The sequence below is a fragment of the Columba livia genome, chromosome 5 (genome assembly GCF_036013475.1).
Source record: "Columba livia isolate bColLiv1 breed racing homer chromosome 5, bColLiv1.pat.W.v2, whole genome shotgun sequence".
Classification (NCBI taxonomy): domain Eukaryota; kingdom Metazoa; phylum Chordata; class Aves; order Columbiformes; family Columbidae; genus Columba; species Columba livia.
The window spans coordinates 67,791,087-67,803,697 of NC_088606.1; the positions used below are offsets into that span (position 1 = coordinate 67,791,087).

At 58.0% G+C, this 12,611-nt stretch overlaps 2 protein-coding genes across 3 annotated transcripts in view; one reads left to right on the forward strand and one right to left on the reverse strand.

Annotated features, from left to right (window-relative positions):
- PLEKHG3 (pleckstrin homology and RhoGEF domain containing G3) overlaps positions 1–3,875 on the reverse strand; it is a 10,114-nt gene extending 6,239 nt beyond the window's left edge. Inside the window, exon 1 of the mRNA XM_065066496.1 lies at positions 2,664–3,875. Within this exon, the coding sequence (XP_064922568.1) occupies positions 2,664–2,889 (226 nt within the window). The 5' untranslated portion in view covers positions 2,890–3,875. The remainder of the gene's footprint in view (positions 1–2,663) is intronic.
- Positions 3,876–4,410: 535 nt separating this feature from the next.
- The window catches only part of NUP160 (nucleoporin 160), a 29,222-nt gene continuing 21,021 nt past the window's right edge, over positions 4,411–12,611 (forward strand). For both annotated transcript variants that reach the window (XR_010473281.1, XM_065066335.1), the window contains exons 1-10: positions 4,411–4,657; positions 5,228–5,438; positions 7,139–7,361; positions 7,568–7,646; positions 8,429–8,543; positions 9,253–9,411; positions 10,349–10,426; positions 10,615–10,712; positions 11,499–11,583; positions 12,038–12,106. Coding sequence is in view for 1 of the 2 variants with exons in the window: in XM_065066335.1 (XP_064922407.1) it covers positions 4,455–4,657; positions 5,228–5,438; positions 7,139–7,361; positions 7,568–7,646; positions 8,429–8,543; positions 9,253–9,411; positions 10,349–10,426; positions 10,615–10,712; positions 11,499–11,583; positions 12,038–12,106 (1,320 nt within the window). In the remaining variant the exon portion in view is untranslated. The remainder of the gene's footprint in view (positions 4,658–5,227; positions 5,439–7,138; positions 7,362–7,567; positions 7,647–8,428; positions 8,544–9,252; positions 9,412–10,348; positions 10,427–10,614; positions 10,713–11,498; positions 11,584–12,037; positions 12,107–12,611) is intronic.

A 12,611-nucleotide genomic window follows, 5' to 3' on the forward strand; every position in this document is an offset into this window, starting at 1 on the left:
GACGAGGCGTCCTGGTGAGACCTGTGCCATCACCACACCGAGTCCCAACCCGCCGGCACTGTGTGCCGGGGCTGTGCGTCACCACCGCACCCAGGGGACACCTTCCCGGTGAGCTCAGCTACGGCTCGCCCTTCCGGACCGCTGGCCGCTCCCGCGCGGCACCAGGATCCTCCTGTGCCACCGAAACCGCTCAGTGCCACCAAAACTGCTCAGTGCCACCAACTCAGTTGGGGCACCTGAAAACCAGTCGCCAGCGGCAAAGTGTGCCGGAGCGGCGAGGGCTCACCGCCGCGCTTTTTGGCAGAGGGACATTTTGCAGCAGGGCACCGAGCCGGCTCACCCCGGCAAGCGGGTGGCCCTGGGGACGGTGACCTTCAGTCAGGCCACGTGCCGGCGGCGGGGCCGCCCGAGCCCCCCGGCACTGGGGGTGCTGGCACCGAACCGGTCAGGCTGGTTCCCGCCAGCTCCTCCCCACAGCCGTGCTGCATGGCCGCCATCCCGCCACCGCCCTCCCCGCGGCTTTCCCGCGCCAGCCAGGAGCCCCCCAAAAACCCACCACAGTTCCCCCAAAGCGAGGCCCAGCCCCACAGCCCCAGGCTGTGCCACAGCCCGGGCCCCCACATGCCAGCACCCTCTTGGCACCCGGCTCTGGATGATTTGGGGAGCAGTGCCTCCAAACCCCAAATCTTTCAGCTTTGCCCTGGTCCCACAGCCACCTCAGACAAGGGGGACACAACCCCATGGGCACCCTGGTACCAAAGGGGCACCCAGCCCTATGGGCAGCCCATCGTGCCGGTGACACCGGGGCCAGCAGACCGCGAGCATCACCACCCTGCAGAGTCCAACCACCATCCCCACCCATGAGGGGACAAGAGGGGACACTTGCGTGGCACAGGGGGGATAGATAGTGGCACAGCCGCCCCATGGCTGCCACTGGGGGACAGCTCCCTCGTGCCCACGGGGGGTCCCCCACGTGATGCCCCATGGCTGGGGATTTGCGGCCACTGCAACTCGTCCCCAACGGCCGCCCCCGGCTGCCCTAATCCGCTCAGCCCGCTGGGATTACGGCGCCGGCCCCACGTCACAGGGACGGCGGCCACTCGCCTCGGCCCCCCGGCCACTGTTGGCGCCGGGGGGGGGGGTTATCCTCTTACCCCCCCGTGCACCGCAGTGGACACGCAGCCGGCCAGAGCCCCTGGCTCTCACTTGCCACCTCCTCCGGGTGGGGATAAGCCCTGACCTTCACACCCAGGGGAACAGGCTGCTCCCCCTGACGCCCCCAGGCTGGGGGCTGCTGGGACTCTGAATGGGGCACAGGAGACGCCCCCAGGCTGCCGAGCTGGATGCAGCCCCGAGGTGCTGAAGGCAAGGACACGGGGGGCTGGCTCCAGCACGGTGGGTTCCCAAAACTCCCCAGGCAGGGGAAACTGAGGCAGGGGCCGGGGCTGTGCTGAGCCATCAGTGCCAGCACAATGGAGGTGGAATTTTCTCTCCACCGCTGGATCGCCAGTCCTGTAACACATTCCTGCGCGGGGGACGGGGCACAAGGCACGGCCCACGGCGCTTTCCCAGGGCCACGGCACAGCACGCCGGGAGAGGAGAGGGCGGGCAGGCTGGGGGTGCCGGGTCGGGCAGCCGGCCGAGCGGGGCCGGAGCAGAGCCAGCCTGGCGGAGCCATATAAGGGAAGGCGGTTCACCATTTCCAGGCATTTTCCAGGATCCCAGCGGCCCTGGGAGCGGGGAAGGTCGCTGCCGGCTCCCGTCCAGCTGCCGCGGCGCGGCCGTCGCTCCCAGCCCCGGCTGGCACCGCCAGCACCCAGAGGGCACAAGCCGGGTGCTGGCACTCCTGCCCGCGGCATTGCGGTGCCGCAGGTGGTCCAACACCACGGGGGTGCCCGCACCACAGCAGCCGCGATGCCATGCCTTGACGGGACCAGAGCCCACACCGGCAGTGCCACAATCCTGGGACACGGTGGCATTGACTCTGCGGGGCTGCCAAAGCCTCTTAGTGCCCGGCGCCCGTGGCATCCCGCGTGGCGGGCAGCCACCTAATCCCACCGGAGGGGCACGGGGCACGCTCACCCCACACACAACGGGGGGTCCCCGTGTGGTACCCCCATCCCAGTTCCCAGCGCACACCTGGGGGTCACCCCATGTGCCGCAGCCTCTGTCCCGCACCCCTGGCTGGGCCTGGGGTCCCCCAGCCCAGGTGCCTCCCAGGACCCCCAGTGCCCTGCACTCCCCTGGGACCCGCAGCCCTGCCCCACGGCTCACCAGGACCCTCTTCCCTAACGTTCCCACCAGTACCCACAGGGACCCACGGATCCTGCCCCACTGGGACCCACCAATCCTGTTCAACGGGGACGCAATGGCTCCCACCCCGTGGGCACCCACAGTACCGGGCACCCCCACGACCCACAGCGTCTGTTCCACCGGGGCCCGCGGCTCCCACGCCGCCACCGGGCACCCCCGGTAGCCCCGACTCCTGCTCCACCGGGATCGACATCTCCCGCCCCACCGGGGTCGATATTTCCCTCCCCACGGGGACCCCGGGCGCCGCTCCCGCCGTGTCCCGCTCCCGCCGTGTCCCGCTCCCGCCGGCGCGCCCCGGCCCCACGCGCCCCCGTTCCCGCCGCTGCCCGCGCGCCCCGGGCCGGACTCACCGCGCGCCGCCGCCGCCCCGGCCCGACCGTGCCCGCAGGAAGCGGCGGGAGAGCCCCGGGGGCGGGGACAGCGGCCGCCCCGCCCGGGCCGCCGGGCTGCTCCGGCATCGCCCCGGCCCCCCCCCGCTCCCGGAGCGTCCCGGACACGGTCATGGAACGTCCCGGACACGGTCCCGGGGCCGTCCCGCAGCAAACCTGGGCGCCGTCCCGGGCGCGGTTCCGGCATGAACCCGGCACAGTCCCGGTACGGTCCAAGCACGGTCCCGGCACCGTCCCGGTATGGTCCCGGGCACGGACCGGGTACGGTCCCCGTACTGTCCCGGTATAGTCCCGGTACATTGCCGGCACGGTCCCAGTACGGTCCCGACACCGTACCGATACGGTCCCGGGCACGGACCGGACACGGTCCCAGTACGGTCCCGGTACGTTGCCGGCACGGTCCCGGTACGGTCCTGGAGCTCACGGAGACACGATGTAGGGGGAGCCCGCACCCACCGGGGAACCCCGTGGGGTCCCACCCCAAGGGGACACGGGCACCCCGTGGGGTCCCTGCCCCGCGCGTCCCTACCAAGCGGGCACATCCGCCGGTACCACCGCCATGGGGTGCCGCTAGCGACACTCCCGTGAAGACCAGGGCAGCGAGGGTGCCCACGCGTGGGGGGACGCACTGGTGTCCCCTCCGGTGTCCCCTCCATCACCGCATCTGCCCCTCCCTCGCCCGGCTCTGTCCCCAGCCTGGCCGGGCTGGCACTCGCTCTTCTCGGGTCCCACAGCAGCCCGGGTGCTCCGAGCCCCCCAAATGAAGCAGGGGGGCAGCTGGACCCCTGCCCCACGTGTGACAGCCCGTGGCACCTGCCGCCACCAGAATAGCGCCATTCTGCGGCGGGTGACCGGGCGCCTTGTGCCGCCGTCACCGGGCACCCGCTGGCCCCGCTCAAAGGCAGGATTGTTTGGGGACACCCGGCCCGGCCCCCGCTGCCACATGGCGGGGCGGGTGGCACGGCTGGGGCTGGGGGGTCCCCGCCGCCCTCGCCGGGACGCCAACACGTGCTGTGGCAGCAGCGGGGGTGCGGGAGCAGGCGGGTGCCGGTGGCGCGGGTGGCAGCACCCGGGGAGCCCCGGGGTCTCGGGTGCTGCCCGGGGGGGGACAGTGGGTGCTCCGCCCCCCTGACCCAGAGCCTGCGCCGTGCCCCAGTCCCTGCCCCTCTCCTCAAACTCCTCTCCGCAGATCGTCCCCCCGGACCGCTCTCTCAGGACACTCTCCCCTGTCCCTCTCAGCCCTCCTGTCCCCAAACCCCCTCGACTTCCTTCCCCCCTCCCCAGACCCTCTGCCTCCGTATACCCTCCCCAAACCCTCTCCTCAATCCTCAATACCCCTTCCCCTCTCCCCATAACCCTCCCACCCTCAGGTCCCCAGGACCCCTTGCCCAGACTCCCCTTGCCCATAGCCTCCCTTCTGCACCCTCTCCCCAGATCCCCTCCCTACACCCCTCTTCTAAGACCCCCTCCCCAAATCCCCCTCCCTAAATCCCTTTCCCCAAACCTTCTCCCCACTACCTCCCCAGGCCCTTCTCCCCAGGCTCCCCTCTTCCAATAACCCCTCTCCTACACCCCCTCTCCCTAAATCCCCTTCCCCAAACCTTCTCCCCGACTCCCCCCACCCTTGCTCCCCACTTCACCCGCCCGCCCCCCAGGGGGCGCCGCAACTCCCCCCTCCCCTCCCCGTCACCCCTCGCGCCGCCCTTCCCGTGATGCCCCGCGCGGGCGAGGCGGGAAGGCGGCCCCGGCAAGATGGCGGCGGGGCTGGCGGAGCGGAGCGGCCTGGAGCTGAGCGTGGCCGCCCGGGGCCCGGCCCGCAGGCCTCGGGACCTGCTCTTTAACCCCCCGGGAACGCTCCCGCTCCCCGTCGGGCGCTACGGGGACAGCGCGGGTGGGTTTTGCTACCAGGAGAGCGCTCAGCTCGCCGCCGCCACCAGGAACCGCTTCGTGAGGTGGTGAGTGCGGGACAGGCCCCGGGGATCCCCCCTGCTCGGACCTGCCTCTTGAGAAGCTGCTAAATTAATGTACACTGTGATTAACTTTCAAAACACGCCATTATTAACCAATTGACATGAGATAAATGCTTTCTGACCACCTGCAAAAACAAGGGATATTTTTCAAGTTTTAGATCCTTCTGCATGACAAGAGGGAGACACAACATTCGGTAACACATGTTTTAGAAGTAGAGTGCTTAGTCTATATTTAACTAATCGTTAATAGATGTATTGTGTGTAAGAAACCACATTATAACTAACATCACCAATTATTTCTTAGTATAGATGTACGTCAAAATTTTCAGAATTGTAATGTATGTGTAATAATTACCTGAATATAAGCAACACTAGAGCATCCAGTCTTAGCAGCACTGATGGCGGGTGATCCCCACCGCTCCCTAGCACTGATAAAATAAACGCTGCTTAACAGTAGAATTGACTCTGCTGTTATGTTTCTTTCTTTGTTTCGCTCTCCCCCCGCTGCCCGTGCCCACCATCCTCACGCTCCCCCGCTCTCCCTGCTCCCCTCAGGACCACGTCGGGCGACACGGTGGAGCTGGTGGAGGAATCGCTGGATGTGAACCTGCTGAACAACGCCGTGCGGCTCCGCATCCAGGGCTGCCCGCTGCTGCCGGGCGGCGTGCACCTCTGCGAAGTGCAGAGCCACCTGGTCGTCCTGCTGGTCACCGCGCAGACGGTGCATCGGCTGCTCCTGCCGCATCCCGCCCGCCTGTACCGCAGCGTGAGTACCGGGCTGGCCGTGTGGCACGGCCAAAATTCACTCTGGCAGCCGCTTGCCTCGCTCCTTCCCATCGGGAGCCCCCAGTGAAGCTGCTGAGTGTGTTGCAAAATAGTAAAACCTTTGCTGTGCTTCTCAACGTGAGCACAAAGTGCTGTCTCCCACCCATACTGCTTTTGGCTATGACAGGGTTAATTTTGGCCATTACAGAGTTAATTTTGACTATTACAGAGCTACTTTTTGTTGGGCTGGGGTTAGTTTTTGTCGTGGTAGCTTCTGTGGTGCCGTGTTTTGGATTTGTGACCAAAACAATGTTGATAACAGGCTAATAGCTGAGCATTTGCTGAGCAGTGTTTGCACAGCCTCAAGGCTTCTTCTGTTTCTCACTCCGAATAGATTTGGGGGTGAGCAGCAGTTTGGGAGATGAGCTGCTGAATACAAAGCTCAGCTTTTCCTGAGCCCTTTCTGTTTGGGCTGGACTTTTTTTCCCTGCTGAGCAGACTACAGACTGGTTTTGGCTGGGATGGAGTTGGTTTTCTTCGCAGCAGCTCATTGTGTGGTGGATTTGTGACCAAAACAGGTTTGACTAATTCGTGACCGATCCATTTTGTAGCTCTGAGGATTTGTACCTCGGGCTGGAACCCTCTGGTACTTCCAGAGGCGCAGAGCTGGAGCCTGTCAGCCTCTCCTGAGTTCTGTAGAAAACTCTGCACTTTACCATCTTGCTTTCCAAACTTTTCTGGTTAAATTTCTTCATAGATCTTATAAACTGTTAAACCCTGAGTTCTCTGCTTCTTGGCCAGATCCAGTTCATCGGTGCGGGGTGGTTCTCTCTGTGGAAGTGAAAAGTGCTGGGAAAAGCGATCGGATGGGGAAAGTGAGCTGGAAATCTCCCCCTTTGTTTGGCACTGGATGTGCTCAGCACAGAGGGGAGGCAGAGGCCGCACACATCAGACTGGCAGCGTTTGCCCCCAAGCTGGGGGTGGTTCAGATTTGTGAACTGGGCTCCCATTTTGATAAAAGTTGGTGACATAACGCAAAATGAGGTGGGACGTGGCAGTCCTGGGGCCCAGTCCTGTGACAGAGGGGACGAAGTACCTTTGGGAGGTGGGGACTGAGGGCAGGAGGGGGAGGCCTGGCTGTGTTTGTAACTCATCCGCTATACACAGCAAGGTATAGAATCTTTATTTCACGTGGAAGATGGATCTTATGCCAAATTTACATCACATTTACCCACTTACTGTCCTTATTTTTTCGCTTGTGTCTGCTTCTGGTATGTCTTGTTAGGTTCTTTCCTCTCTTGGAGAGCTGATCGCTTGCTTTTAGGGTTCCAGGCAGCTTTACAAGGGCTGACGCTGTGTTGTGGCAGAGCTGCTCTGCACAGGGGGCTTGTTACCAGCATTTTGCCATGAGCTGAAGCAGCTGCCAGACTGCAAGACTCTTTGGGGCTGTTACAGTGTATGAGGGCGAGAGTGAGCAAGCATTCTGCTAGGAAATCCCAGGTTTTTAAATCCCTTTCCTGTCTGCTCTTAAAGAGCAGTGATTGTGCGTTAACAAGGGAAACGGGAGTGGTAGGAATGAGAGTTCTCACTGGAAAAGTCATTTTTATCAAGGAGCAGCGTCGCAGTTGCCATTCCACAGGTATCTGGTTGTCTTTTTCCGTGCGCTCAGGATTTGCACTCTCTGCCATTTCTCTCCTCCAGGAGCTGATCACAGAGAGCCAAATCCAGTCCGTGTTTACAGATATTGGCAAAATCAACTTCCGAGATCCCTCCAATTACTGTGTGATTCCCAGCGTGCCGGGCCTGGCATCCAATTCGGTGGCGTCGGCGGCGTGGCTCAGCAGCGAGGGGGATGCTCTCTTCGCTCTGCCCTCGGCTTTGGGAGGGATCTTCGTCCTCAAGCTGCCTCCTCACGACGCGCCTGGTAAGGAGCAGGAATAAACTGTGAAACGCCCCTCTTCTCTCTTTGATCTTCGCTTCGGTTTGATTTTCGGCACGTGTCATGCAAATTTAATCTGCACGCATGCAAAAACTTTTTCACGTCGTGTCTGTAAGCCCCTTGCTGGTGGCAGTAATTATTTTCTTCATGAGCACTCAGTATATTTCTTAATATCACTTTTATTTTACAAGGGACGGTTTCAGTTGTGGAATTGAAACAGAGCTCAGTGATGCAGCGTTTCCTTACTGGCTGGATGCCAACTGCCATCAGGTTAGTGTCTGGTGACCAATAAGCAACTAATTTTGTCTTTTTTTTTTTAATTCCCTCACTTACGAGTTTCTAGTTAAAGACGCACAAATCAGTGTCTATAAATACTCTGCCAAAAATGTTAAGTGGGTCACAGGCCCTATCACAGTGCGGAAGTTGGGGCGCAAACGCTGGATTAGTTCATCTTAACGGCGTCCCGCTGATTCTGCGTGTCTGTGTCTCCAAACATGTTCTGTCTGGTAATTGGCCTCGAAGGATTTGCCCAGGATATGGCTTGCGGCCAGCGCAGATTAAGGATTACAACAGTTGCATGTTCTTGCCCTTGTTCTGAAATGTCGGGCTCGTTCCTGATCGGCAGAGGTGACATGGGGGTGACAGGGACACTGTCTGCAGACGGGGTTCAGCGTTGAACCGTAATCGTTACCAAATTCTAGGCCCTGTTACTTGGAAATGGGATCAAGTCCCCTCAGGCCCTGAATTATTTCAATGTGATGATTTTTGGGGCTGATCAAACCCGTTTCCCTCTGGATCCTTAACATGTGTTCTTCTGGGGCTGGGGAAGCAGGGGATGCGCTTCAGCGGGTGAAGAACTGGGCGTTACTGGTGCAAAGGGCTCTTCTGCGCCTGGAATGCTGATTGGCACCGTCCTGCAGCGCTGCTCTCTCCTCCCCATCTCCTGCCACTCATTTATTTGATTTTATTTTGTGATAGAAACCCTGTGCCTTGGATCTGTGTGTGAGCTTTGATTTTCTTTCAAGCTGTTGAAATAAACCCTGTGTTTTCAGAGGTGACTGCGGCCCGTCCGACCTGCCTGTCAGCCTCTCCGTCCACTGCCTCGATCACGACGCCTTTCTCTTTGCTCTCTGCCAGGACCATAAGCTGCGGATGTGGTCCTATAAGGTGAGTGAGGCCTGGATTTGGGGGAGCAGCATCTCCCGTCACCGCTCGGGTGACAGTCTGAGGCTTAAGAAACGACGGCTGGGTGGTTGGCGTAGATTTGAGCTGTTTAATTGTCACTGAGTCATCTTCTGCACGCTGGGATTTAGGGCAATTTGTGAGAACTGTCGTGGCATGTGTTTGCAGCCACATGTTTGGCAAGTGGGTGGGTTTTCTTTCCAGCGAAGCCTTGTGCGTAGAGCAAGAGGCAGCGTGAGGTTTATTTACAAACACACTGAGCGCTCCGAGGGCCCAGGAGGCACAGCAAATGGATTTTCTGCTGCTTTATCCATAATAAGGGTGTCTTTGTAATGTGGCTCCTTGTCAACAAGAAGTTAATAAAAGCCTCTGCTTGCTACATACTGCTTGCTCCAGATACCGGTGCCAAAGCTAATGGAGCAGCACAACTGCTTTCACGGCTCATCTGCGCTGGAATGTGTGTGGTTGGGAGGGAGGGGAAGGTTTATCGTATGTGCCTGGGCTCCGAGAGCCTGTGTGCTGGGTGGGAGAGGGCACAGGTGAGATGGGGAAAACGAAACAGCAGCTCAGATGTGTGTACGGACGCTTTACTCACATATTTTAGGGGAAGATGTGAGGCCAGAAGGGGAAGAACGAATGTGAAGGGCAGTTTCTCAGTCCTGACTCTTTTCCTGATAATTTTTATTTTGCGTAGGATCAAATGTGCCTGATGGTTGCGGATCTGCTGGAGTTCGTGCCGGTCAGCAGGGACCTGCGGCTGGCGGCCGGGACGGGGCACCGCCTGCGACTGGCCTTCTCGCAGTCCCTGGGGCTGTACCTCGGCGTGTACCTGCACGCACCCAAACGAGGGCAGGTACAGAGTGGTGGGGCTTCCATCTTGCTTGGAACACATGGAAAATGTATAATTTCTCCTCCAATTTGGGTCTATAAGGCAAGAAATAGGGAAAAGTTTCACAGCTGACCCTCTGGAGAGAGTAGTGCTTTCCAAATAAACAAACATTTTTAGTCTCAAAGCGCTGCAAGATGCACTTGCTTGTGCCTTGGGAGTGAGCTCCCTGTGTGACTAAGCTGAGCTCAGTCCTTAGTTCACTTGTTCACCTCCTGTCCTGGCAGGATCCTGAAAGCACGGATGTGCTGTGGGAAAAGGAAAGGTCCAAAAGGAGCTAAAAGCGTGGAAATATTGATAGTATACTTATGTCAGGCTCCTGGGAGCGTGCAGACGCATCACTGCGTTGCCAAATGTTGACTTCTGTAGGACTTCTGTGAATAATAAATTTAGCAGGACAGAAAGGACAGCACAGAGCAGGCTCATCTGCTGGACAGCTTACCCTCTTGGTTCTCAGGGGATTCGCGTACGTAGCAGAAGCACATGTTGTGACTTCTGCTGTCCCTCTAGTGCTCTGCTTCCCTGGCAAGAACATGCAGAGCCTGGTTTGTGACAAGTGGCCTGAGGATTCGGGGCTTTTCCACCTCCGTCTCCTTCCCTGCCCACACCGTGTTGTCACTCGCAGTGCCCAGCAGTGGCTGCAGTACCGTTTTTCTGCTGCATTCTTTCAAAAGCACTAGAAATTCTTCAGGTTCAGGCAGAGACTAGTGTCCTTTCCGGAAAGGTTGAAGTCAGTGATGTCCGTACGTGGTGCAGCGGGGCAGGTTTTGGCAGGGTGCGCCCTCCTGCCCTCATCCTTTACAGATCCAGTGACTGAAGCCTCAGGGACAGAGAGGGACAAAGAGCTGAGTTGGTTTTTGGTGTCACCGTCCTTTAGCAAATGACTTAGGAGCTGTTTTTGTAGTTCTGTGTCTTCCAGCTCGTGAGCACCGAGAGCAACCGCTACAGCCTGGACCACATCTCCTCCCTCTTCTCCTCGCAGGTGAGCGCTGGCGCACCGGGCCGAGGGGGAGTTGCCTCCTGGGAGATCAGAGGGGATTTAACTGTGAATAAATAATTCTTCCCAAAACATGGTTAAATGATATGAGGAGATGTTTTGCTGTTGTTAACTACACGATCTGCTGTACTTGAATTGCTGATAAGAAGGTAAATATGTGCTTTCTCTCCCAGGAGACTCTTGTTGACTTTGCCTTAACCTCAGCTGAGATCTGGGCGCTGTGGCACAACGAGGAGAACCAGACTGTTGTGAAATACATCAACTTCGAGCAGTGAGTTTCTGTGCTGAGTCGCTGGTTCCCTCACAGGAGTAACCGCAGGGGCAGCTCCATGTCCTGCTCATTAAAAGCACCAATCGAGCTCCTCAACCTTTTTGCTGCCCAAAGTGTGTGGAGATGCAGTACCTAGTGCGGTGTTCATGTCACGTGCACAGCTATGGCTGCTTGCAGTGCAGATTACACGGAGTTTTAAACTTTTTTTTGGTTCTGCTTTATAATAAAGCTACAGCTCAGCTGCAGGAATGTGAAAAATGTAAGAAGCCGGGCGGCAGGCTTGCTGGGAGTGGAGTCTGCTGCGAACGTGTCGGAGGGAGGGCTGGATTCACCATCAGCTCCTTCAAGGTGGCTGGTCTCCAAGAAAGATGTTTTGAAGAGACCAGGGATGTGAAATCACCAGCTCTGTCTTTATAAAGCTGAGAGGGCAGGTTTGGTGCCTAACCACACCAGGGAGTTCATTCTGGGTAAAAAATGCTGTAAGCATGCAGGTTTAGGCAGAAGAACCTACCGGTGTGTCTAAGAGTTGCTTGGTGAGCACTTGTGGTGGGGAGAATGATGATGAAAATTAACGATTCCAACCTGTTCTGTGAGCTTGTGGCTGGGGATGCCACTGTGAAGCTTTTCTGTCACTTGTCACTAGTCGAAGCTCCTGTTGCCAGATTCGAGGGGCTGCGGTTGCTGTAAAGGCTGCGACCGCTGGTGGAAGTCACAGATTTGGCTCCCGGTTACGCTGTGTTGGAGCGTTGCGATGCAAGGCTGATTCTGGCTTTATTTTTCTTGCAGAAACGTCGCGGGCCAGTGGAACCAGGTCTTTGTGCAGCCGCTGCCTGAGGAGGAAGTGACGGTTCGGCACGATCAGGACCCCAGGGTGAGCCGGCTGTGAAACAGCAACGAGAAGTAATGGAGCTTTTCTGCCCAGGGGAAGATATTAAGACAGTTCAAGTGTACAAATTCTATTGATACAGTCTTAGAATTAGTCCAAATTAAAGGGGACAAGCCTTGGCCTCTGTTACCACAGTGCTAAGCATGGTTATGAAATCAGAAGTTCAGGGATGAGGAGAATTTAGAGTCAATCAAGGGAGACCCTTGAGACAAGATGGGAATAAAGAAGACGTGGAGTGTGCAGGGAGCCGTGTTGGTCACAGGAACTGCAAAGGGGTTGGAAGGGGAAAGTTTGGAGCAGCATGTGAGTGTAAACTGAAGCTGGAAAGAAATACAGTGCCGGGGCACAAGTTTGAGAATGGGAGGAAGGACCAGAAGCAGCATCTTAAATGCTCTTTTGACACACGTTTCCCTAACTTGCAATCGTTTTCTCTTTACAGGAAACGTACCTGGAGTATCTCTTCATGCCTGGCCGCTTCACAAACACCGCTATCCAGAAAGCTTTACAGGTCAGCAAGAGGGTGTTTGGTGCATTCTCTGCTCAGCTTCTCCTTCCCAGCCCTTTAGATGTGAGGCAACAGGATCCCTTGGAGCTCTTGGCAGGCGTCAGTTGGTGTTTGGTCATTTGTAGACCTGTCAGTAGGTGCTGAAGCGAGTTAGCGGCTGGTGTGCCGTGCTCCAGCCGGCGTGTGCTGACGGCAGGAGGTAGAATGTGGTTTCTAGAAGGTGTTTTCCCTACGGACAGCAGGTTGCTGGGCTGACTTCATGTTGTCTGCTGCTTTAGCCAGGTGAACAGAGACTCTCAGCTCGCTGTAGTGCAGTTTCTCAGAATATATCCCCTCAGTTCTGGTTCCTCTAGGACTTGTAAGAGCAGAGCAAGGCAACACGTGCTGCCTTTTTGTGGAAAAATGGAAAAAAAAAAAAGAAGCTTCTACTGCTCTGACTTTGATTCTTGGTGCTGTGACCTTATGGCAGCTTATAGTACGGTACAGGAGAGCTGCTCTGAAGGTCTGT